The sequence below is a fragment of the Myotis myotis genome, unplaced genomic scaffold (assembly GCF_014108235.1).
Source record: "Myotis myotis isolate mMyoMyo1 unplaced genomic scaffold, mMyoMyo1.p scaffold_m19_p_2, whole genome shotgun sequence".
Classification (NCBI taxonomy): domain Eukaryota; kingdom Metazoa; phylum Chordata; class Mammalia; order Chiroptera; family Vespertilionidae; genus Myotis; species Myotis myotis.
Genome location: NW_023416324.1, coordinates 158,267,299 through 158,291,690, shown reverse-complemented (window position 1 = coordinate 158,291,690; position 24,392 = coordinate 158,267,299). Strand labels below are relative to the sequence as shown.

Here is a 24,392-nt window from a genome sequence, read left to right as displayed (position 1 = left end):
AAATGCAGGGGACTGCAATTTCAGATGGGTAGCCAGCAAAGACCTTACTGAGCATTAGGGTGAAGATGCATTTAGTGGACTAGCTCAGTGGCTGGCACACAGTAGCCTCAATAAATTCAAATTAATACTCACTGTCAAGAGAGTGCCTTAGGGGCTTAAGGAGATCAGGCATGATTTCGGTGCGTTTTTACTGGAGCTCCTCACTGACTCCCATTCCAGGACCTGACTCCTCAAATTTCACCTTTGGCCCAGTTTAAGCGCCACTTCCCATAAGGCACTTAACTAGTATTCACTATTCTCTCACTCATGGCCTTAGAGACATCTCTAATCTTTTATATAGACGCCAGGTTTTAGTCCAGGTTCTTTTACTAAGTCGCTATTTGTCTGTGGGCGAGTCACTTTAATCTGGTTCCCATTTTTCACGAGTAAAATGAAAAGGTCATATTAGACGACTTTCTTTCCGGCTCTAATATTTTATTACTTTAAAAGCAAAACCCACATTCCCCACCCTCTTCTCAGAGGTCATACAACCTCCCTGATGGCAGTGGTAGTCTGGGTCAGTGGAGGCCAATGCCGCGGGGTAATTGGAGGAATCCGGCCAACACGGCAGACGCAGAAAACACCTGATCTTTCCCCGAACGCCCGCCCTCCCGATATTTCCGGTTCGGACCCAGATCTTCTTCCGGAACACTAGCTCGCGCCAGACTCCGCCCTTCCACGAATCTTTAGAGTCCACTGGCTGTTTCTTTGAGGAAGCGGAGCATTTCCTGACGTTGATTGGTTTCTGCCATTGTTGACGGGTTAGTTACAAACAAGGCGTGCCTGGTCTCCCTGGTAACGCCGTGCCGGTAGCCCTGATTGGTCCATGTCATAATCCCATCTTCCGTCCCAACAGCGAGTGGTAGAGTCCCCTGGCGGGGCGCGGCGGTGGTAGGTGTTGCCATTCGGGATTCCCGAGTTGACGTGGCTTAAATTTGGGAGGGGGGCAGCTGGAGCCGCAGGCGGCAGCCTCTTTCAGGTGAGTGGGGGTCGCTCCTCAACTCCTCCTCTCCGTGAGTCTCTTAACGGTAACCCACCCCCGCCGCAGGCCCGCAGAGCTGCCGAAGCAGCCACACGCTGGTCCCCTCCCCGCCCGTCCTCTCCCTGATTCAGTCTGAGATCCGGCCCTTCACTCGCCTCCCTTCACCTACCAGGCCTACCTCTCGTCGCCCACTAGCCTGCTGGCCCTGCGGGAGGGCTTCCGGTCGTCCTGCGCGGCCTTGGGCACGTACGCGCGGTCGGTCCCCTCCCCAGGACGGTTCTCCGCCGGGAGCAACGGAGAAAGGCATTTGGGTCAGTCCTTCCTGGTGCCTCGCTCTCTGAGCCGCCCGCCTCGGCCGGCCTGGGTACCCAGCTGCTGACGTCGGAGAGAACCTGCTCTGCTCAGGCCCTAAACAAACTTAGTGTCCGGAAGGGGAGGCAGGACCCAAATAAATCAAAGGTCTTGAGGGCGGAGATCGCAAAAATGTTGGAGAGAGAAGCGCAAACAAGGGTCTTTGGAATGATCCTGCTAAGGAGTTATTGGAGAGATTAGGAGAGAGGGATGATTCTTGCAACCCCAGCAACACTAAAATCCCAGAAATCAGAGGTGGGCAGGCTGTTAGAGGAAAGGGTTACCTGAAGAGAGTCCCGGAGGAAAAAGAAATTGATTTGGTGTGGAGGATGTTTATTCTGCATAGCGCCAGTGGTGTGTAGGCGTGTGAAGGGGAGGATGAGCCTCTTGACAAATGAATATATTTGTCTGACTTATTTAAAGAGGTTCAGTTGATCTATGGGGAGAGGACATTTTAAGAGTGGGACAGATATTTAAAATCACTGGATAAGTCCTTCACATTTGGAAATAGTTGGAAGCTCTCTGAGCTTTTAAAGATTCCTACAGCTCTGCAAGACGACAGTGGAGAACTCCGTACAGAGAAGCCGGAGGTCTTTTCTGAAGCACGAAGTAATTAAATTTGGATGGTCCGATGATCGTGAGTGGTCAAAACCAGGAAATATTCTTTTGGAAAATGGCAGGATTTGGTCATGGACTAGATATAGGGAAAAGTATCAACTTTTTTTATCCAATAGCCAATAATTGTGGCTATTGGATAAATAGCACTTTAAATATATTATAAAATATGCAAAAGCATATTTTCTAACGGATGAAAAACAAATCTTGCCCACTCCCTGGGATGCTCTCAAACTAATTTGGAGTTCATATGAAGGTGTTTATTTTTTCAAGAAGGCTGTTTGCATTTCTGAGGACTTCCAGACTGAGGAGATCTCCTTTTTAAAAATTTTTTAAGGACCTCCATTCTTCTGGGATGCAGATTCTCCTAAAAATAATCATCTATAGGAGATAATTTTTTTTCTTCTGCTTGACTCTTAAAGGCCTCCCCTCCCCCTTTCATTAATGAATTAATTAGAAGAATGTTGTTGGTTTTACTCTTGTTTATAAGAAATCGTTCATGAACTTCTTTAGGTTAACCACTTTTAGGAATAACATAGTTGGGAAATGTCTCACCATTGATCATTACATACCACTCTATTGTTAGGAACTGCTATGTAAGTGGAGCTTAGGCTGTATAATACTCTATTTTTAATAAGCTATTTTAAAATCAACAATATGTGTGTTTGGTAAAATGAAATTTAATGCAAAAGGATATAATATTAAAAAAAAATCTTTTTACTGATCCTTTTTCCCATTCCCACCTTCCAGAAGTACGCATTGTAAGTAACTTGTTTTTTCCTAAGAAACTTTCTGATCATATTCAAGCACATATATATTTCCCCCTTCTTTCCTCTCCCACAAGTGGAATCATAAAACACATGCTATTTTACAACTTTTTTTTGCCTCTAAGTATTACATATTAGGTGTTTTTTCCATATCTATAAGTATAAACCACCTCCTTTTTAAAAAAAGGCTACATAGCATTCCCTTGTAGAAATATGAAAGTGTATTTAGCCTGCCCTCTCCTGATGGACATTTAGATTGTTTCCAGTTATTGGCCATCACAAACACTGTTATAGTGAACATCCATGTGCATATATGCTAGCCTAGCAGGCTCTTGTGTAAACCTGTCTGTGATGTAAACAATATGGAATTCTTTGGGACTATACTATTATGAGTCATTTCATTTTAGTCTATGTAGTCCTCAAAAAAAGTGCTTATGGAACTCTAAGTATATGATTATCTTCATGCCTCTCAGCCTTATTTTCAGCCCCAGTGACAAATGTTGGGTGATGGGATTACTCGGAAAATAGATTCTTTTTTTGTTTCCCCACCGGCCAAGTAGCTTTGTTGAGCTCTGTGACTAAGCATATTATTTAACCTCGCTATGCCTTTGTTTATTCATCTTAAAACTTAGGGTATTGATATACCTCCTCTTTGAGGTTGTTTTAATAACAAAGTGAGTAAAATAATTATGGTAAATAAATTATATGTAAAGCGATTGGAGCAGTACTTAGTACATAGTACTGAGTATATAATTATAGCTAACATTTACTCTAAATTTATTTATTGAAAATAGTAATTTTTTGTATCATGAAAAATAGTTTTTATTTCCTAATTATACAATTGTAATATTGCATATGCATTTTCCAGCTATATGGCAATATTTCCTATGAGCTCCTCAAACTGGTTGAGAATCACTTTGAGAATTAAGGAAAACTACTGAGGCTCAAACAAATATGCATTATATAAGTTTGAGGAGAGACCTGGAAATCTTACCGTTTTCTGTTGTAGTTTCTATGGTAAAATATGATTTAAATTCCAAAGCAAATGGATATACACAGGCATGTGCTATCTTTATTTTCTTGTATTAAGTTCTCTCTGGTTAGGGACATGCATTATATTTCTTTTTATATTTCTTGTGGCTCCTGGCATTATGCTCTACACCAAGAAGGTATTTTGAAAATAATTATGAATAGCAGTGAAGACTTAGAGAATGTGAGACTTAATGAATTTTAAGTGCCACCTCAACACACAAGTGTTGAGATCCTGTACAGGGTTTGTGGGAGGTGTGGCCAGCACTGACATGGAGGGATTGTTTTATTTGCCTAAGTGTTTTTATTGAAGCCTGGCCTTGGCATGTAGCTCTTTATTTTTTTCTTTTCTCAAGTTGCTACTCATCATTCTGGCGCTTTATAAAACAGTAGTAAGAACATTGTTAGTCCACTAGCCACACATACTCCATACATGAACTTATCATTATGAACATAAATATTTTCCCATTTACTAATTTTTATTTATATGCATTTGCCCATTTCTGTCCTATAGTTAATCTAACAGAGGAGGAGGTCTGGTTCATTTAGCTTAATAATTCTACTTAGTGGTTCTCTTACCCTCAAATTCCCAACCTTTAAGCTACCTAAAGCACTTAACTGTGTCTGAGATGCCCTTTCAACTTCCATTTCCATATTGTTCCTTTAATATCAAAATATAGAAATCATCTTGAATCACAGAGTCATAGTACTGGACATTAGAATACTCCCTGTCAGTCTTCATTTTAAGATGAGGAAACTGTAATGTGAATTACCCAGAACAATACAATCAAAAGTTCAGTTCCTGACTCCCAATTTGGTGCTCTTTCCATTATGCCATCTCTTTTTCATGGCCCTCTGAGATTATTGAATCACTCTACGAGCAACTCCTTTTACTTCTGCCTGAAATGGTTCATCCCTGATACCGATCTCTCTTTCTTCAAATATACATGTTTTTAAATGGTTATGTGGAAAAGTAACCTATTTTCCATTTAAAGAGCATCCTATCTAATAAAGAGGGAATATACTAATTGACTGCCACGCCCTCAAAGATGGTGTCACCCACAGCCAATAAGGAGGGAATATGCTAATTGACTGCCACACCCTCAAAGATGGCGGCGCCCACAGCCAATAAGGATGGAATATGCTAATTGACTACCACGCCCTCAAAGATGGCAGCGCCCACAGCCACAAGATGGTGATGCCCAGTCCCCTCCTCCCCGCCCGTGCAGCAGGCGCATGGCTCCGCACGCCTGCCTCCGGAGTCCCCCAGTCCCCTCAGCCCCCCAGGTGCCCAGGGCCGGCCTGAGGCACAGGCACGCCTCAGATGGCAGCTGCCCAGCCACCCAGGGTCGCCCGAGGCTCAGGCAACAGGGCTGGCCGAGGCTTGCACTGCCAGCAGTGGCAGCAGCAGAGGTGTGATGGGGCGTCGCCTTCCCCTGATCGCCGGGTTGCCTCCCACCCCTGAGGGCTCCCAGACTGTGAGGGAGGGCAGGCCGGGCTGAGGGACACCCCTCCAGTGCATGAATTTTCATGCACCGGGCCTCTAGTTTTATGTAATAATGCTTAAGCTAAGGGACTTTGAAATACGCAATTTCTGTTGAAGAATTGAGGTCTTTTAACCTGTGGTGTTTCCCAAACTCTGGGAATTATACTTTTATGGGAGCAGTTCAGCATATTCCTCTGTCCTCTGCATTTCCTGCAAAATGGCAGCCAATCCAGTGGCTTCACCAGACTGAAGTTGGGTTTCTTTGGCAAGACTATAAATGGTGGTATAGTCTTTCATCAGGAGGGTCATAATGTCTGCTTTTTGCTCTTTTGTTGCTATTAGCTATCAATGCTCTTAAGCCTAGATCAGCCGTGGGCAAACTACGGCCCGCGGGCTGGATGCGGCCCATTTGAAATGAATAAAACTAAAAAAAAAAAAAAACCGTACCCTTTTATGTAATGATGTTTACTTTGAATTTATATTAGTTCACACAAACACTCCATCCATGCTTTTGTTCCGGCCCTCCGGTCCAGTTTAAGAACCCATTGTGGCCCTCAAGTCAAAAAGTTTGCCCACCCCTGGGCAATGCATGAATTTATTAGTTGTAGAATATTAGACTAGAAATTCTGATTCTACCATTTTATTTTCATTTATTAGCTGGAATAATTTTATGAGACAGTGTGCCCCCTCATCTCCCCCATCATCTACTATTTGCTTCCTGAATGGTACAGTTCAAATAGGAAAGGCAAGATAAATTCTTGTACTTACCTTATCAGTTCAGATGATGGATGACCCGTTTTTTATTATTATTATGAACTTGTGGCTGTAAATATTTTTGGTATGTTTCAATGTGTTGCAGTTCATAGTCTTTATATATATATATATAATTTTATTGATTTTTTACAGAGAGGAAGGGAGAGGGATAGAGAGTTAGAAACATCAATGAGAGAGAAACATCGATCAGCTGCCTCCTGCACACCTCCTACTGGGGATGTGCCCGCAACCAAGGTACATGCCCTTGACCGGAATCGAACCTGGGACCTTTCAGTCCACAGGCTGACACTCTATCCACTGAGCCAAACCAGTTAGGTCTGCAGCTCATATTCTTATCAGAAATTCTGATTGTTCCTTTGGCCTATGGGGACTTCTTCAGTTTGGCTCCTGAGTCATTTTGACATGACTGTAGAAGTCTTTGATAGCTTCCTTGTTATTTCGCATGATAAGATATTTCTGGCTCATATTGTACATTTCCTACTTCAGAAGTGGAACCAGTCATTTCTCTAAGAAGCCCTCTGCTTTAAAAAAAAAATTTTTTTTTAATGGAAACTAGTATTTCAAGACCCCATCTAGGCACTAGAGATGCTCATTGTTTCTCAGTTTGTCATTGTTTTTAAATCTTTTCAGAGGACAGAGCTAGGAAAATATATCTGTTAAAGTAAAATACCTTGTAGGTACATACTGATATGTTCAATTCAAATTCAAGATCAGTTTTATTCTGGGGTTCTTAATTTCTTCTGTTATATCTGTTACTCCCTTTTTCATATTGAAAATAGATATTACTATGCCCGTAATTACTCATTTGCTTTAATTCCACATGATGCATATAATAGTCTAGGAATAAGAACACTGATACAACCACCACCAATTGTGGTTATTGAAAACAATTTTAAAAGGTGGTTTTTGGGGTGTATTTTTTGCATATGCTATTTACATTCTTTCCAGCATTTTTCATGGTAGCCCTATATATTGTCAGAGCATATAATCATTAAATAGTATGCTCTCTCCATCCCAGTCTTAGTTCTACAAGTAACTATATATTGAATACTTACAATCAATCTTTAAAAAAATTTTTCATTGAATTTATATTTGGGTGAGATTGGTTTATAAAATTCTATCGGTTTCAAGTTTATAATTCTATTTTATAATACATCATCTGTATATTGTATTGTGTGTTCACCATCCAAAGTCAAGTCTTCTCTTCACTATTTATCCTCCCTTTACTCTCTTTACTTCCCCTATCCCTCTTTCTCTCTGGTAATCATCATACTATTGTCTGTGTCTATGAGTTTTGGGTTTGTTTGTTTTTTTGTTTAACCCCTTCAACTTTTCCACCTAGTCCCCTAACCACCGGGCTGCCCCTCTGACTTGTCATCAGTCTGTTCTCTCTATCTGTTTCTATTTTGTTTGTTACTTTATTTTGTTCATTAGATTCCACATATAAGTGAAATTATACTGTATTTGTCATTCTTTGACTGACTTATTTCACTTAGTGTCATACTCTCCAGACCCAACCATGCTGTTGCAAATGATAAGATTTCCTTTTTTTATGGCTCAGTTGTGTTCCACTGTGTAAATATACCAAAGCATTTTACTCATGTATGATGGGCACTTGGGCTGCTTCCAAATCTTGGCTATCCTATATAATAAAAGCCCAGCAACCGAATGGTGGAACAACCAGTCGACCAGTCGCTATGATGTGCATTGACCACCAGGACCACTGCTTGGCTGACTATGATGAGCGGTGCTCCCACAGTGGGAGCAGCCCCTCAGAGGGCGGGTTCACAGCCGCTTGGCTGACAGGGATGAACGGAGCTCCCACAGCAGGCCCATCCCCACAGGCCACGCCCCCCCACCAGTGCACGAATCCCATGCACTGGGCCTCTAGTGGTAAATAATGCTGCAATGAACATAGGGGTGAATATAATCTTTCTAATTAGTGTTTCAAGTTTTTTCAGATATATTCCCAGAAGTGGAATCGCTGGGTCATAAGGCAATTCCATCTTTAATTTTTTGAAGTAACTCTACATTGCTTTTGACAGTGGCTTTGCCAATCTGCATTCCCACCAACAGTGCAAGAGAGTTCCCTTTTCTCCATATCCTCTCCTGCACTTTGTTGATTTATTGATGATAGCCATTCTGACAGGTCTGAGGTGATACCTCATTGTAGTTTTAAGTTGCATTTCTTTGATGATTAGTGATGTTGAGAGCATCTTTTCATTTGTCTATTGGCCACCTATCTGTATGTCCTCTTTGGAGAAGTGTCTGTTCAGATCTTTTGCCTATTTACTAATTGGATTGTTTGTTTATTTTGGTGTTAAGTGCTTTATAAACTTTAGATGCTAACTCCTTATTAGATGTATCATTGATGAATATATTCTCCCATTAGGTGGGTTGTCTCTTCATTTGTTTATTGTTTTCTTTGCTGTGCAAAAACATTTTGGTTTGATATAGTCCCTTTGTTTATTTTTTTCTTATTTCCCTTGCCCATGGAGATATAGCAGAAAAAAATACTACTATGAGCTATGTATGAGATTTTACTGCCTATATTTTCTTCTAGGATTTTTATGGTTTTGAGTCTTACACTTAATTTTTTCATCCATCTTGAGTTTATTCTTGTATATGTGTAAGAAGGTGGTCTAGTTTTATTTTATTGCACATATCTGTTCATTTTTCCCCAGCACCATTTATTGAATGATTGTCTTTACCCCATTTGTATGTTCTTGCCTCTTTTGCCAAATATTAATTAACCATGAAGGCGTGGTCTTATTTCTGGGTTCTCTATTTTATCTTATTGATCTAAATGTCCGTTTTTATGCCTGTACAACCAGTAATGATGGGTTTGGGTCATTTTGGTTGGTCTCAGCTTTCTCTCTAATAGAACCTTAGTGATGCTGAGCATTTTTCAATTTGAATGTCTTCTTTTGAAAAATGTATATCCAAGAGCATCAGCCCAAGGACTGAAGGGTTCTGGGTTCGATTCCAATCAAGGGCACATATCTCAGTTGCAGGCTTGATCCCTGGTCCTGGTCAGGGCATGTGTGGGGGGCAACCAATGGATGTGTGTCTCTCACATCACTGTTTCTCCTTCTCTGCCTCTCCCCCTCCCTTCCAATCTCTCTAAAAATCAATAGTAAAATATCCTTGGTGAGGATTAACAACAACAAAACAGAAAATTATCTATCCACATTCTTTGTCCATTTTTTTAAAGGCATCTTCTATTGCTTGATTGATTTATTGCTTGCTTGCATTTAGAGAAAGAGGAAGGGAGAGGAAGAGAGCGAGAGAGAGAAACATCAAACTGAGAAACATTGATTGGCTGCCTCCCACATGTGCTCCAACTGGGGATAGAACCCACAACCTGGGTATGTGTCCTGATCAGGAATCAAATCCATGACGCTTTGGTGCACAGGACAATGCTCCAACCAACTGAGCCACACCGGCCAGGGATCTTTGTCCATTTAAGATTTTTAAAAAATGTTTTTTTTATTTTTAGAGAGAAAGGGCGAGGGATAGAGAGATAAAAACATCTATGAGAAACATCATTGATTGGCTGCCTCCTGGTCGCTCCCAACTGCCTTTCCTGCAGGCCTAGTCACTCCCAACTGCCTCCCCTGCAGGCCTGGTCCCCCCCAACTTCCCTCCCCTGCAGGCCATCTTGTGTGTTGGAGTGATGGTCAGTTTGCATCACTGGTCATGACTAAGTAGCATATCCAGTTGTGACTGTGAGGGTGTTGTGACCAATTTGCATATTACCCTTTTATTAGTATAGATTTTAGCAAAACCACATGGTTTATCTGGAAAACTTCCTGAGACAATGGGGTTCATGGGCACATAAAAAGAAAATATTTGCCAGGCCGTTGTTGCTCAGTGGTTGAGCACCAACCTATGAACCAAGAGGTCACAGTTCGATTCCCCGTCAGGGCACATGCCCAAGTTGTGGCTGATCCCCAGTAGGAGGCATGCAGGAGGTAGCTGACCAAGGTCCCTCTCTCTCATAATTGATGTTTCTATCTCTCGCTCTCTCTCCCTTCCTCTGAAATCAATAGAATATTTTTAATAAAATAAAGAAAAAATTTGCTGAATCATGGAGTTTATTTGACAGAATAGGAGACAACAGTCTGGGAGGGGCAGGAATCGTTAGAAGTTTATGTTTGTAAGTTAAGTTCTGATGAAAGAAATGGCATTGACGATAATTTGTAAGGTGCATTATTTCCCACTAAACAATTGTGTGTTTTCGTTTTATTTAAAAAATATTAGTGCTCATGATTAAAATCTCTGCAGTTGTCATTTAAACGAAAGGTGAATGACTGCACTCTACATACTCAAATGCCTTTTTAATTTATTTTTTTAATCCTCACCAAAGGATGTTTTTATTGATTAATTTTTATTTTTTAATTTTTTTAGGGAGAGGAAAGGAGAGAGAGAGAGAGAGGGGAAAAAAAACCCATCCATGTCAGAGAGAAACATCAGTTGGTTGACTCCTCTATGCGCCCTGACTGGTGATCAAACCTGCAGCCTAACTATGTGCCCTGATTGGGAATCGAACCCTCAACCTTTTGGTGTATGGGAAATGCCCTTTTTAATGATACTATCATCTGCATTCTATTTTTAATATATATCACCTACACAGATTTTTTTTTATTTCACTTATAGATGATATGGTTACCTATATAGGAAAAAACTATATTCAATGTTTTATTGATTCTTATGTTTTCTTTTCCTGTAGAAATGCTGAGTCGTTTGTCAGGATTAGCAAATGTTGTTTTACATGAATTATCAGGAGATGACACTGATCCAAATATGAGGGCTTCCTTAGAACCTGTAAGTAGCTCTGTTCTGAATTAAACAGGCGAGGCATGTGTTCCATGTTCTTCTGAGGAAAATAATTTAAGGGTGTGAATAGCCTCCCCTGTGCCAGGTAGAAGAGAAGATTAAGAAAAATATTGAGACTTTATAAATGGTCCGTCTTCCGTAGTTTGTAGCCTAAGAGCCACAGAGATAAGAATCAAGTCCTGGATGAGATTCTTAAGATCTTTTTCATTCCCCCATCCCCAGACTTGTTTAGCATTAGATTGTTTTAACTCCTATTTGGATATATATTCCTTTTCCATAGGAAAGATTTGAGTAACAAATGGTAGAATTGGAACACCTTTCTGGTTTGAGAATATCTGTTTGCTATTGTTAATTTATCTATCACTTCTCCTAGGGTTTGCATTGTATTTTCTGAGGTCCACATAAGGAACCAAAATAAGTCCTTTAGTTTTCTGGAAAGACAAGAAGTACTGTCTAGTGGTTAAGAGAATTTTATTCATTACTCTCTTAATTTAAAATTTTGGGCTCCCCCATTTAATGGTTTGTGATATTTGCTTCCCTTTATTTTTCTCGTTGGTAAAATTAGAATAATAAGACTGTGAGATAATGTTTCTAAGATGCTTAACATTTACAAAATACTTAACATATTATAATGGCTGTGATAGTAATTATTATTGGATTCGAGTTGGAAAGATTTCCTAAGTAAGAATGTGAGTTGTGATAAGATTAAGTTGGAATAAAGGAACTCATGTTTAAAAACTAATACTTTTCCTTGGTGCATTGGCGACTTTTTGTCTAAAAACTAGGAATTACCACAAGAATTGGACATGGAATTTAATGATAAAACCCAAGAGGATGTTCTGGAACGCCTGGCGTACACAGAGCAGTTGGTGGTGGAGCTAAAAGAACTCATCAGACAGAAGGATACTGAGCTGCAGCAGAAGGATGAAGTTCTGCAGGTACCATTGTTTTGGCTCTTTCTTGCTGACTGTATACTAAATGATTATTATTGAATCTGATTCTTATTTCCCATCATCAACAAAAGATGATGCCTACTTTTGTTATATACTAGATAAGTTATGAAGTGATGAGTAAACATTTATGCATTTATCATCATTGTTCTCTGACAGGAAGAAAGAAAAGCTTCTGACAACAAAATAAAAAAACTGAAACTTCATGCTAAGGCCAAAATAACTTCTTTGAATAAACAAATAGAAGAATTGAAGGCACAAGGAGGGATTGCTTTGCCAACTGGATCTCAGTCAGAGGAGCAACTCTCCAAGGTATGGTCACTGGGTATAACACATATTTTCTAAGTGGAAAAAGCCTTCTTAATATAGCAGATTTTCACTAATCACAAATATTTATGAAGCTAAAGTAATACAGTTCTAAATGCTATCCTTATTGAACTTGCAATCTAGCTGGGCTATGGGCCACACACAGGGCAAACAAAAGGTCAACAGAAAACATGGAAATGAAATGCCAGTTGTGACTTAGACTTTCAGAGAATTAAAAAGGCCATTATTATGCTAAATGAAATAAGCCAGTCAGAGAAAGACAAATATCACATGATCCCACTTATCTGTGGAATCCCATGAACACAATAAATTGATCAACAAAGTAGTAAATCCCAAGGCATGGAACAGAGTGACATATTGGGGTGACAAGAAGAAAAAAACCAGCCCGGCCAGAGTGGCTCAGTGGTTGAGTGTCGACCTGTGAACCACGAAGTCACAGTTCGATTCCCGGTCAGGGCACATGCCCAGGTTTCGGCCTCTATACCCCGTGTGGGGTATGCAGCAGGCAGCTGGCCAATGATACTCTCTCTTCATTGATGTTTCTATCTCTCTCTGTCCCTCTCCTTTCCGCTCTGAAATCAATAAAAATATATAAAAAATAAAATAAAATGTTAAAAAAAGAAGAAAAAACCCAAAAAACTTATATACTTATGTACATAGCCCATGGACATAGACAATACATAGTGTGGTGAAGGTTTAAGGTGGGGAGTAGCGGCTGGGTAGAAGGGAGAGAAATGGAAGACATTTGTAATATTGTCAACAATAAAAATATATTTAAAAAAAAGATCTCATAATCCAAAAAACCCACAAAAAACAAAGGCTAATGGGAAGAAGTAAATACTGAAGTGAGGTTTTTAGGTAGAAGACATTGCTTTTGGAGAAATTTCATTATTGGTTAGAAGGTTAAGCTAGATGGTCTCTAGGTTTCTTCCAGATCTGAAATTCTTTAATTCAGTAACTTGATAGAGAATATTTTATGTCCTTATATGGCCATATAAGAGTTAAAGTTTCATGCATGGTAGGCTCAGTTAGATTGCCTTGGCCTCCCTATAAGGCAGCGGGTCTCAACCCTTTGGGGGTCGAACGACCCTTTCACAGGGGTCGCCTAAGACCATTGGAAAACACATATATAATTACATATTGTTTTTGTGATTAATAATTATGCTTTAATTATGTTCAATTTGTAACAATGAAATTGGAGGAACTGTATTAAAGGGTCTCAGCATTAGGAAGGTTGAGAACCACTTCTATAAGGTATGTTCTCTAGACTGATAACCACAACCAATAAAACAGTTTGAGGATGGAGATAGAGGAGTAAGGAAAGTGGTGCCTTTTGAGGAATAGAGCATTGTTTCAAAACTCGTCTTTGTTACCTTTCTGAGTTTGGTATAGAATATATGGAGGGTAATATGTCACATGTGCATACCATAGTTGGCATAGACTTCACTCTGCATAAGAAATCTTTTGATTTTCTTAATTTCATCCTGTCTCACCCTTTGACCCACTAGTGTTTTTATTCTCAGTACTTTTAGTTCTTGGGAAATTTAATTGATTCTCTAGGTACAACCCTTGGGGTAACTAGTTAGCTTCCTAGTTAGTCCTTCTTTTTGGGTCTAATACTCCTAAGACATTACTTCTCCTGCATTGATTGCTTTATTTAACTTCTAAATAGCTTGTTTTAGAAGCTGTTGTCATTCTTCTCATATAATTTCTTCAACTCGATTCTTCTTTTCTTCCTTCTTGGTTTCTCCTCTGGTAATTCTTTCTTCCCCCCAGCTACGATAGTAGCAACTTTTCCCATGTGACTTTGTTTCTTCTAACTTGCCTTTCCTCTGCTATGTTGTTAGATTTTTAAATTATCCATTTCAGGAGACTGAAAAATTATCCATTTTATAATCTGCCTTTTTTTTTAAGTTCTGAGACCTTAAGCCAGTGATGGAAAACCTTTTGAGCTCGGCGTGTCAGCATTTTGAAAAACCCTAACTTAACTCTGGTGCCGTGTCACATATAGAAATTTTTTGATCTTTGCAACTATAGTAAAACAAAGATTTATATTTTTGATATTTATTTTATATATTTAAATGCCATTTAACAAAGAAAAATGAACCAAAAAAATGAGTTCGCGTGTCACCTCTGACACGCGTGTCATAGATTCGCCATCACTGCTTAAACAAATCAACATTTTACAACATCAATTCCTTCCTTTGTTAAATAAAAAGATTGGATTAAATGATTTCTAAGTTCCAGCAGCCCTTTAACTGTTATACACCTATTACAGAGCTAAATATTCTGTGGAAAGTATACTTTGAAGAAATGATGGTAATCTTCAGATGCTTGAACAACTAATACATGAAAGAAAGTATAAAATTATTCTGTGTAACTCCAATAAGGAGACTAGGTTCATTTGGAGGAAGGGGTGTGGAGTCAATAGTGAGGCATAATCTGGTTGAGCCTAAGGAGCTTTTGGGGGGAAAAATAGACTATTGAAAGAGTTTGATTTCCTCTCACCGGTTCTTTTATGATCTTTTGCCCCTCACTTAGGAGTTTTGGCCTCTGGCTCTTCAAGGCAGGGAGACTGAGTTTTCTGTTGAGTCCGGCATGACACTGACAGGTTTTGCCCTCAGACTAAAAACCATAAACATGGGAAACTCGGTGCCATTTTTCCCAACTATCAACATCCCTCCAGTATAGGTTTTTGGTTGCTCTCCTCATTTTCAGATAGTTGCTTTTATTTCTTATCCATGTTTGTAGCTGTTACCTGAGGGAGGATGGGTCTAGTAGGAACTACTTGGTGCTACTAAAACTGGAAAATTCTAAAGTTTCTTACTTGTTCAGGTAGGTGTTTTCTCTTGCTCCCATCAGTTTGATAAAATGAATCAAATGGTTTTATAGGGCAAATTAGAACAAAAGATCAAATATATATTAATTGTAATATTTTTTAAAAAATATATTTTATTGATTTTTTATAGACAGGAAGGGAGAGGGATGGAGAGCTAGAAACATTGATGAGAGAGAAACATCGATCAGCTGCCACCTGCACACCTCCCACTGGGGATGTGCCCGAAACTGAGGTACATGCCCTTGACCGGAAACGAACCTGGGACCCTTCAGTTCTCAGGCCGACGCTCTATCCACTGAGCCAAATCGGTCAGGGCTGTAATATTTTTAAATAAATGACTTTGTCTTTTGCATTTTCAGCATGACAAGAGTTTTACAGAGGAGGAGATGGAAGTGGAAAAGATGAAGTGTAAACTCCAGGAGAAGGAGGCACTAATTAGCAGTTTGCAAGCCCAGCTGACCCAGGCACAGGCAGAGCAAGCTGCACAGGTATGTAGTGTACCACTTCATGTCATTAGTTAACAATTCACCAAAGCCCATGGATTATTATATGACAAAGATTTTTTAGGTGCCCAGTGGGTATTTATCCATGTTATCTATCATTTCCTTACTTCTTTCTTGCCTTTCTTTCCCTCCCTTCCTTCTTTCCTAAGTATGATAATTTTATTAGACTATACACTAGTATTTGTCATTCTTGGTTGATATTTATTGATACCAAGTATGCTTTTTGATATATAGTTTCACATTTTTATTTCAGAAGACTTTCCTTTAATTATATAGCTTATTGTATTTGGTCTGTTTTCTTCATTAGGGACTTCTTTTAGCTATATGTTTCATCTTTGATTTATCTTTAATATTTGTCACTTTGTCTCATTTGCTTTTTATCTCTTTTTTTCATTTTATGTTTCTTCTTTCACTTAAGGCATTCTATTTTGTGTTTATTTTGTTGTTGTTGTTAATCCTCACCCGAGGATATTTTTTCCAGTTATTTTTAGAGAGTAAGATGGAGTGGGGTAGAGAGAGAAACTTCAGTGTGAGAGAGACACATCAGTTGATTGCTTACCACATGCACCCCAACTGAGCCTGCAACCAAGGTACATACCCTTGACTGGAATTGAACCCGTGAACCTTCAGTCCAAGAGCTAATGTTCTAACCACTGAACCAAACTGGCCACAGCTGTCTTTATTTTTGTATTTCTTCTTGTGTTGTCTTCTTTTTCTGAAATGATTTTCTTTTATATCAAATTCTTCTTGAGTTCTGTCACCTTATTTCTGAGTTTTTCAATTCTGATTTATGGTGTTCTTTTGTGTCATATAATTTTCATAATTTTTAACATCTTTTGAAAGAGTATAATTTTTTTAACATAACACTGATATGTTTTTATAATCTGTAAATATATTATTTTGCTCCTTAGTTGTTTTTTATTTTTATATTTTTTTATTAAATGTATTGGGGTGACATTGGTCAACATGAAAATATAGGTTTCGGGTGTGGGTTTCTATATTACAAGATCTGTATTGCACCATGTGCTCACCACCCAAAGTCAAATCTCATGCCACCATATATTAGGACTCCTTTCTCCCCACACTCCGGCAGCTAACACATTGCTGTTTGTGTTCATAAGTTTCAGTTTTATATCCCACACTAGAGGCCTGGCCTGCGAGGATTAGGATCAGGCTCCCCTGAGGTGTCCCAAATTGTGCGAGGGTGGTTCTCGGGTGACATACCCTGGAATTGGGCTCCCTCCTCTCTGGTTCCAGGTGTGACACCCGAGAGCTGCAGCTGCCAAGTCACCACAGCTTGGCAACTCCTGCATGGAGCATCTGCCCCCTGGTTGTCAATGCGCGTCATAGCTACCAGTTGGAGTGTCTGCCCCCTGGTGGTCATTGTGCATCATGGCTACCGGTTGGATGATCAAATAGTCAGATGATCACTTAGGCTTTTATATGTATAGATATGAGTGAAATCATAGGTTCCTTAGCTTTTTCTGACTGACTTATTTCACTTAGCGTAAAGTTCTCCAAGTCCACCTGTGCCATGCCAATACAGCCAAGGGTTCAGTGAGCTGAGGAGGAACAGTGAAGGATTAAAGAAAAGACAGACAAAGAGAATATAGCTGGGGCTCGGAGGATCTCCTGTGCCTGGATGAGGCCACAGAGAAGGATCCAGCCAGCAAGCTGAGGCTATATTTTTATTTTTATTTTTTAAAAATATATTTTATTGATTTTTTACAGAGAGGAACGGAGAAGGATAGAGAGTTAGAATCGATGAGAGAGAAACATCAGTCAGCTGCCTCCTGCACACCTCCTACTGGGGATGTGCCCACAACCAAGGTACATGCCCTCGACCGGAATCGAAACTGGGACCTTTCAGTCCCAGGCCAATGCTCTATCCACTGAGCCAAACCAGTTAGGGCAAGGCTTTATTTTATAGTCAGAGAAAAACAAGGTAGTAGTCACCATAGTTACAATGTTCTTGTGAGTTGCACTTGTTTTGGCAGCACTTGCTGCACCTCCCACAGTCCATTAGCTACCTAGGAAGGATCTAGGGGGCAGCCATAAGGTCAAGCTTAATTATGCTAAGAGGGCTCTGCCCTCTAAGCTGGGACTTGTTTGTGGCCCTGCCACAGGTCAATCTGAGGCTTAACTCTAGAGCCGCTCCCTACATCCACCCATGTTGCAAATGGCTGTTTCATCCTTTCTTATGGCTGAGTTGTATTCCATTGTGTATATGTACCACATCTTTATCTCTATCGCAGGACATTTTGTTTGTTTCTATGTCTAGGCCACCCTGAATAATGCTACAGTGAACATAGGCGTGCATATATCTTTGCAAATAGATGATTTTGAAGTTTTCAGGTATGTTCCAAAGAGAGGAATTGTTGGGTTGTATGGTAGCTCTATTCTCAATTTTTTGAGGAATCACCAGACTGCTTCCCATAGTGGTTGTACCAGTCTACATTCCCACCAGCAGTGGATGAGTGTTCCCTCTTTTCCACAACCTCTCCAACACTTGCTATTGCTTGTCTTGTTGATAATGGCCACACTAACAGGTGTGAGATGGTATCTCATTGTAGTCTTGATTTGCATTTCCCTAATTGCCAGTGAGGTTGAACATCTTTGCATATATCTATTGGCTGTTTGTGTGTCTTCTAGGGAGAGGTGTATTTTTGGGTCCTCTGCCCACTTTTTGATTGAGTTGCTTGTTTGGTGTTGAGTTTTATGAGTTCTTTATATATTTTGGAATTTAAACCTTTGTCAGAGCAACTGTTTTCAAATATCATCTCCCATCTGGTTGGCTACCTCTTTGCTTTGTTGTCAGTTTCTTTTGCTGTGAAGAAGCATTTTAATTTGATATAGCCCCATTCATATTTTTTTGCCTTGGGGTCAAGTTCATAAAATGTTCTCTATGACTAATATTCCTAAGTTTGTTACCTATATTTTTTTCTATGTAACTTATTGTTTTGGGTCTTATATTTAGGTCTTTGATCCATTTTGAATTAATTTTTGTACATGGGGACAAACTGTAATTCAGTTTCATTCATTTGCATGTGGCTTTCCAGTTTTCCCAGCACCATTTATTAAAGAGACTATCTTTACTCCATTGTGTGTTTCTGGCTTCTTTGTCAAAAATTATTAGTCCATATACATGTGGTTTTATAGCTGGGCTCTCTATTCTGTTGCACTGATCTGTGCATCTGTTTCTCTGCCAATACCATGCTGTTTTGATTATAGTAGTTCGGTAGTATAATTTGAAGTCAGGTATTATGATACTTCCAGCTTTGTTATTTTCTCTCAGGATTGCTTTGGCTATTTGGGGTCTTTTGAGAGTCCATAAAAATCTGATGATTTCTCATTCTACTTCTTTAAATAATGGCATTGGATTTTGATGGAGGTTGCATTAAATCTGTATATTGCTTTGGGTAATATGGCCATTTTAACTATGTTGATTCTCCCAATCCATGAACACGGGTTATTTTTAAATTTTGTTTTATCTTTTTCAATCTTTTTAAATAATGCTTTGTAATTTTCTATATATAGGTCTTTCACGTTCTTTGTTAAGTTTATTTCTAGGTATTTTATACTTTTGGTTGCAATTGCAAAAGGAATTTTTTTTCTTTTTTTTTTCATTCTTTTCTGAAGTTTTGTTGTTACTATACAGGAAGGCAATGGATTTTTGCACATTGGTTTTGTATCCTGCAACTTGACTGTATTTGTTTATTGTTTCTAATCATTTTTTGATGGAGTCTTGAGGGTTGTCTATATACAGAACCATGTCATCCGCAAAAAGTGATAGTTTTACTTCTTCCTTCCCTATTTGGATGCCTTTTATTTCTTTCTGTTGCCTTATTGCTCTGGCTAGGACTTCCAGCACTGTGTTGAATAAGTGTTGAGAGTGGACATCCTTGCCTTGTTCCTGATCTTAGAGGAAAAGCTTTCAGTTTTCTACCACTGAGTTTGATATTAGCTGAGAGTTTATCATATATGGCCTTTATTATGTTGAGGTACTTTCCTTCTATTCCTATTTTATTGAGTGTTTTAATCATGAATGGATGCTGTATCTTATCAGATGCTCTTTCTGCGTCTATTGATAAGATCATATGATTTTTATCCTTTCTTTTGTTAATGTGGTGTGTTAAATTGACTGATTTTTGTATGTTGAACTATTCTTGTGCCCCTTGAACGAACCCCACTTGATGGTAATGTATTATTTTTTGAATGTATTGCTGTATTCGATTTGCTAGTATTTTGTTTAGAATTTTTGCATCTGTATTCATCAAAGATATTGGTCTGTAGTTTTCTTTTTTTGTGTTATCTTTGCCAGGCTTGGTCTTAGGATTATATTGGCCTCATAGAATGTGTAGGAAGTATTGCCTCTTCAATTTTTTTTTTTTTAAAGAGTTTGAGAAGGATAGGTTTTAAATCTTCGAATGTTTGGTAGAGTTCACTGGTGAAATTATCTGGTCCTGGACTTTTATTTTTGGGAGGTTTTTGATGGTTGTTTCAATTTCCTCTCTACTGATCGGTCTGTTTAAATTTCCCAATTCTTTATTTAGACTAGGCAGGTCACATAATTCTAGGAACTTATCCATTTCTTCTAGGTTATTGAATTTGGTGGCATATAGTCCATAATATTCTGGTATGATCCTTTGTATATCTATGATGTCCATGGTGATTTCTCTCTCATTTCTAATTTTGTTTATATGGGTCTTTTCCCTTTTTTTCCTTGGTGAGTCTAGCCAGGGGTTTGTCAATTTTATTAATCTTGTCAAAGAACCAGCTCTTTGTTTTATTAATTTTTTGTAGTCTTTTTGTTCTCTATTTAATTCAGTTCTGCTCTAATTTTTATTATTTCCTTTCTTCTGCTGACTTTGGATTGCTTTTGTTCTTCTTTCTCTAGTTCTTTAAGATGATACTAGGTTGTTTACTTAGGATTTCTCATTTCTTGAGATAGACCTGTAATGATTTAAACTTCCCTCTTATTACTGATTTCACTGCATCCCAGAAATTTTTTTGTGTTGTATTGTCATTCTTATTTATCCCTATATATCTTTTGACCTCACCTTTTATTTATTCTTTGACCCAGTCATTTTTTAGTAATATGTTGTTTAATTTCCATGTATCTGTGTGTTTCTTTATTTCCTTTTTGCAGTTGTAATTTCAAGGCATCTTGGTCCAAAAATGTGCTTGGTATAATTTCAGTCTTCTTGAATTTATTGATGCTAGTTCTGTAAACCAACATATGGTCTATCCTTGAGAATGTTCCATGTGCATTGGAGAAGAATATATAATCTGGTGTTCTGGGATGAAAGGTTCTGTAAATGTCAGTTATGTCCATTTTGTCTATTGTTTCATTTAAGGCTGATATTTATTGATTTTCTGTTTGGTTTATCTGTATAGAGCTGTCAGTGGAGTATTAAGGTCCCCAAATATGATTGTTTTTTGATCTTTTTCTCCCTTTAATACTGTGTGTGGCTATTTTATATTTTTCAGTGCTCCTTGGCTGGGTGCATATATATTAAGAAGTGTTGTGTTTTCTTGATGTAGATCTCCTTTATCATTATAAAATGTCTTTGTTTCTTGTTATCTTGAAATCTATTTTGTCAGATATAATTATGGCTACACCTGCTTTTCTGTGGATGTTACTTGCTTGGAGAATAATTTTCCACCCTTTTACTTTGAGTCTGCCTTTGTCCTTGCAGCTTAGATGTGCCTCTTTTAGGAAGCATCTGGTTGGGTTTTGTTTTTTGATCCATTCTGCTATTCTGTACCTCTTTATTGGTGAATTCAGACCATTTGCATTTAGGGTAATTATTGATGTATGAGAATTTCCGATAGCCATTTTGTCTTTTGTTTTCTGGTAGCTCTATGGCTCTATTGGTTCTTTTCCTTTGTGTTTCTGTCTGTTTTTGTTTGGTGGTATTCCATACTTACTTCCTCTGCTTCCACTTTTTTATTTTAACTTTTTAAAACATGTATATTTTATTGATTTTTTTACAGAGAGGAAGGGAGAGGGATAGAGAGTTAGAAACATCGATGAGAGAGAAACATCGATCAGCTGCCTCCTCCACATGCCCTACTGGGGATATGCCCGCAACCAAGGTACATGCCCTTGACTGGAATCAAACCTGGGACCTTTCAGTCTGCAGACCAACTCTCTGTCCACTGAGCCAAACCAGTTAGGGCTGTTTTCTCTTTTTTTAAGCTCTGTGTCCTGATTTGTGGATTTTTGTGTGTTGTTACCATTCGGTTTATAAAAAATAAACTTGAATAAATAACAAAGCTTTTTTTTTTCTTTTGAATGCATCTGCTCTTCAACCTCCTTTGCCAATTCAGACCTTTACCCCTTTTATTTTTTTGTTATCACAAATTAACCCTGTAATTTCTTTAAGCTGTAACTTTTTTGGTGATCTTACTCATAGTGCTATGACCTTATTTTGTTTGTTTCAGGTAAAATAACTCCCTTGAGTATGTCCTGCAATTGAGGTTTCCTGGTGATAAAATACCTAAGCTTCTGTATGTCTGGGGACATCTTTATTTTCCTTTCATATTTAAAGCATAGTATTGCAGGATATATTATTCGTGGCTGTAATTTCTCTCTTTCAGATGTTTGAATATTTGGTTCCACTCTCTTCTGGTTTGTAGAGTTTCTGCTGAGAAGTCACATGAAATTCTGAGGGGTTTTCCTTCTTTTCCCTGGCTGCTTTGAGAATTCTTTCTTTGTCATTAATTTTTGACTGCCTTGGAGAGGGCCTCTGTGGATTGAGGTAACTAGGTGTTCTGTTTGCTTCTTGGATTTGAGGATCTAATTCTTTCCATAGGTTTTGGAAGTTCTCAAACTTCCACTATTTGTTTGAATATACTCTGTTCTATGCTCCTTCTTCTCCTCCTCTGGAATGCCTATAATTCTAAAATTGCTTTTTCTGATGGAATCAGATAATTCTCATAGAGCTCTTTAATTTTTCTTTATGCTCAGGTCTCTCTCTTCTTCCTTCTTTCATTTCTAGATTCTTATCTTCATTATTCTTTCCTCCATCAGGTTGGCTCTGTTTTCTATGCTCAGTAGTTCGCACTTAGTCTCCTTAATTGCATGTCTCATTTCCAGGATTTTTGATTGGTTCTTTTTTAAAGTTCCAATTTCTTTGGTAAAGTACACGTTTTAGTCACACTGATTTATTTACTGAGTGCATTGACTTGCCTGTCTGTATTTTCTCACATCTCATTGAGTATTTTCAGAACTTCAAACTTGAAATCTCTGTCATTTATATGGCATATTTCCATGTGTTCCAGCTTGCTTTCTGGAGATTTTTCATTTTCTTTATGGTCATCCTCATTACTGTGGTTATTCTTAGTATTTGCTGTCCTTTGCCTATACTCCATTTATCTCTAAAGAGATAATTCTACTATTTTCCAGTAGATTGTGCTGAATCGCAAGATTTTTTTTACCTCTGTGATTTCCTAGTCTTGAACCTCTGCAGCTTCCATAACACAGTACAGTCACGCTGCTTGGGGGTAAAGTTTGTTTTGCCCTCGCCATAATGGCGACCCCTGACCTCTGTGGGGTTCTGCCCCAAGCACCTCTCCTGGGTATGTCACAGAGGGAGATAGCAGTTTACTACAATAGCTCTTGGTTTACAGATAATATGCTCCACTGCCCAAGTCCAAGGGCAGTGGGAGGCGAGTTATGAAGTCCAAGAGGCAACAGGACTCTGTGGTTCCATTTCTTTGTCTGAAACACCATTGCTGGCTCAACAGGCCGCATGATAGAACCCCATGCTCTGTCAAGCATATGCTGACTCAGACACTGTTCGCTCCTTTGCTGCTAGCCTTGCTGGGCTGTCTGCTCCCCCACCATCCACTATCCCCCCCGCCCCCCCAACAGATCTCTGTTCTGGCTGAAGGAAGCGCCTGCTATTGCTGGCTTTCTTCCCTCTCCCGGCAGGCCATATATGCTTTTCTCCCTTCTCGTCTCCCTGTTTATTCCCGGTTGTCCACCTTTAGATGTTTCAATACGTGGATCTCTCAGTTATGTGTCTGTGTTGAGCAGGAATTTCTTTGTTGAATTATAGTTGGTTGACTTGTTGAAATTTCAGGGTGAGAGGATAAGAGGCTATCCTATGCCGCCATTCCTCGGCTAATGTCACTTCCTTAGTTGTTTTGTAATTGTGACTTAGGGGCGTTGATCTTGATCCTTTCTGCTCCTTATTTTTGTGTGAAATAAATTTTTCTCAATGTTTGAAAGGAATCTTAGTTCAGGAAAGCTTTTTTGATTTGTCTCTTCTGTTGTTTTTTTGTGTTGTGTTCAAAGATATGACTGTTGGATTTCTAAGATTTTCTTGCTTATACCAAAACATAGTTGTGTTTAGTGGAAAAATTGTATTTCTTCAGTTTTTATTTATTTATTTTATTTTAATTTTTATTTATTTATTTATTTAAATATATTTTATTGACTTTTTTTTACAAAGAGGAAGGGAGAGGGATAGAGAGTTAGAAACATCGATGAGAAAGAAACATCGATCAGCTGCCTCCTGCACATCCCCTACTGGGGATGTGCCCGCAGCCAAGGTACATGCCCTTGATCAGAATCGAACCTGGGACCCTTGAGTCCGCAGGCTGACGCTCTATCCACTGAGCCAAACCGGTTAGGGCTATTTCTTCAGTTTTTAATTAAAATTAAATAATGTTAATAACTAAATTCCTTATTCACATTAGGCATATTTCAAGCCTTTTGTAGCCATATATGGCTAGTTGATAATGAGTTATATAGCACATGTATAGACCTTCTTTTTCTTCTATTTTGGTTGTCACTACTCTGCTCAATTTTCATTTCATTCTTAGTATAGGTCTGTGTATTGTAAGGCAGCCCTGCTAAGTCAGTTTTGAGAGTTCAGAGG

General features: G+C 38.8%; 1 protein-coding gene across 9 annotated transcripts in view; it reads left to right on the top strand.

Moving 5' to 3' along the window:
* Positions 1-823: 823 nt before the first annotated feature.
* The window catches only part of GOLGB1 (golgin B1), a 78,998-nt gene continuing 55,429 nt past the window's right edge, over positions 824-24,392 (top strand). For 3 of the 9 annotated variants that reach the window (XR_004973919.1, XR_004973918.1, XM_036348303.1), the window contains exons 1-5: positions 826-1,018; positions 10,776-10,870; positions 11,668-11,820; positions 11,992-12,144; positions 15,358-15,486. Coding sequence is in view for 7 of the 9 variants with exons in the window: in XM_036348303.1 (XP_036204196.1) it covers positions 10,778-10,870; positions 11,668-11,820; positions 11,992-12,144; positions 15,358-15,486 (528 nt within the window). In the remaining 2 variants the exon portion in view is untranslated. Of the gene's footprint in view, positions 1,019-10,775; positions 10,871-11,667; positions 11,821-11,991; positions 12,145-15,357; positions 15,487-24,392 lie in introns of all 9 variants that reach the window. The other 6 variants (XM_036348306.1, XM_036348305.1, XM_036348300.1 and 3 more) reach the window with 4 other exon arrangements.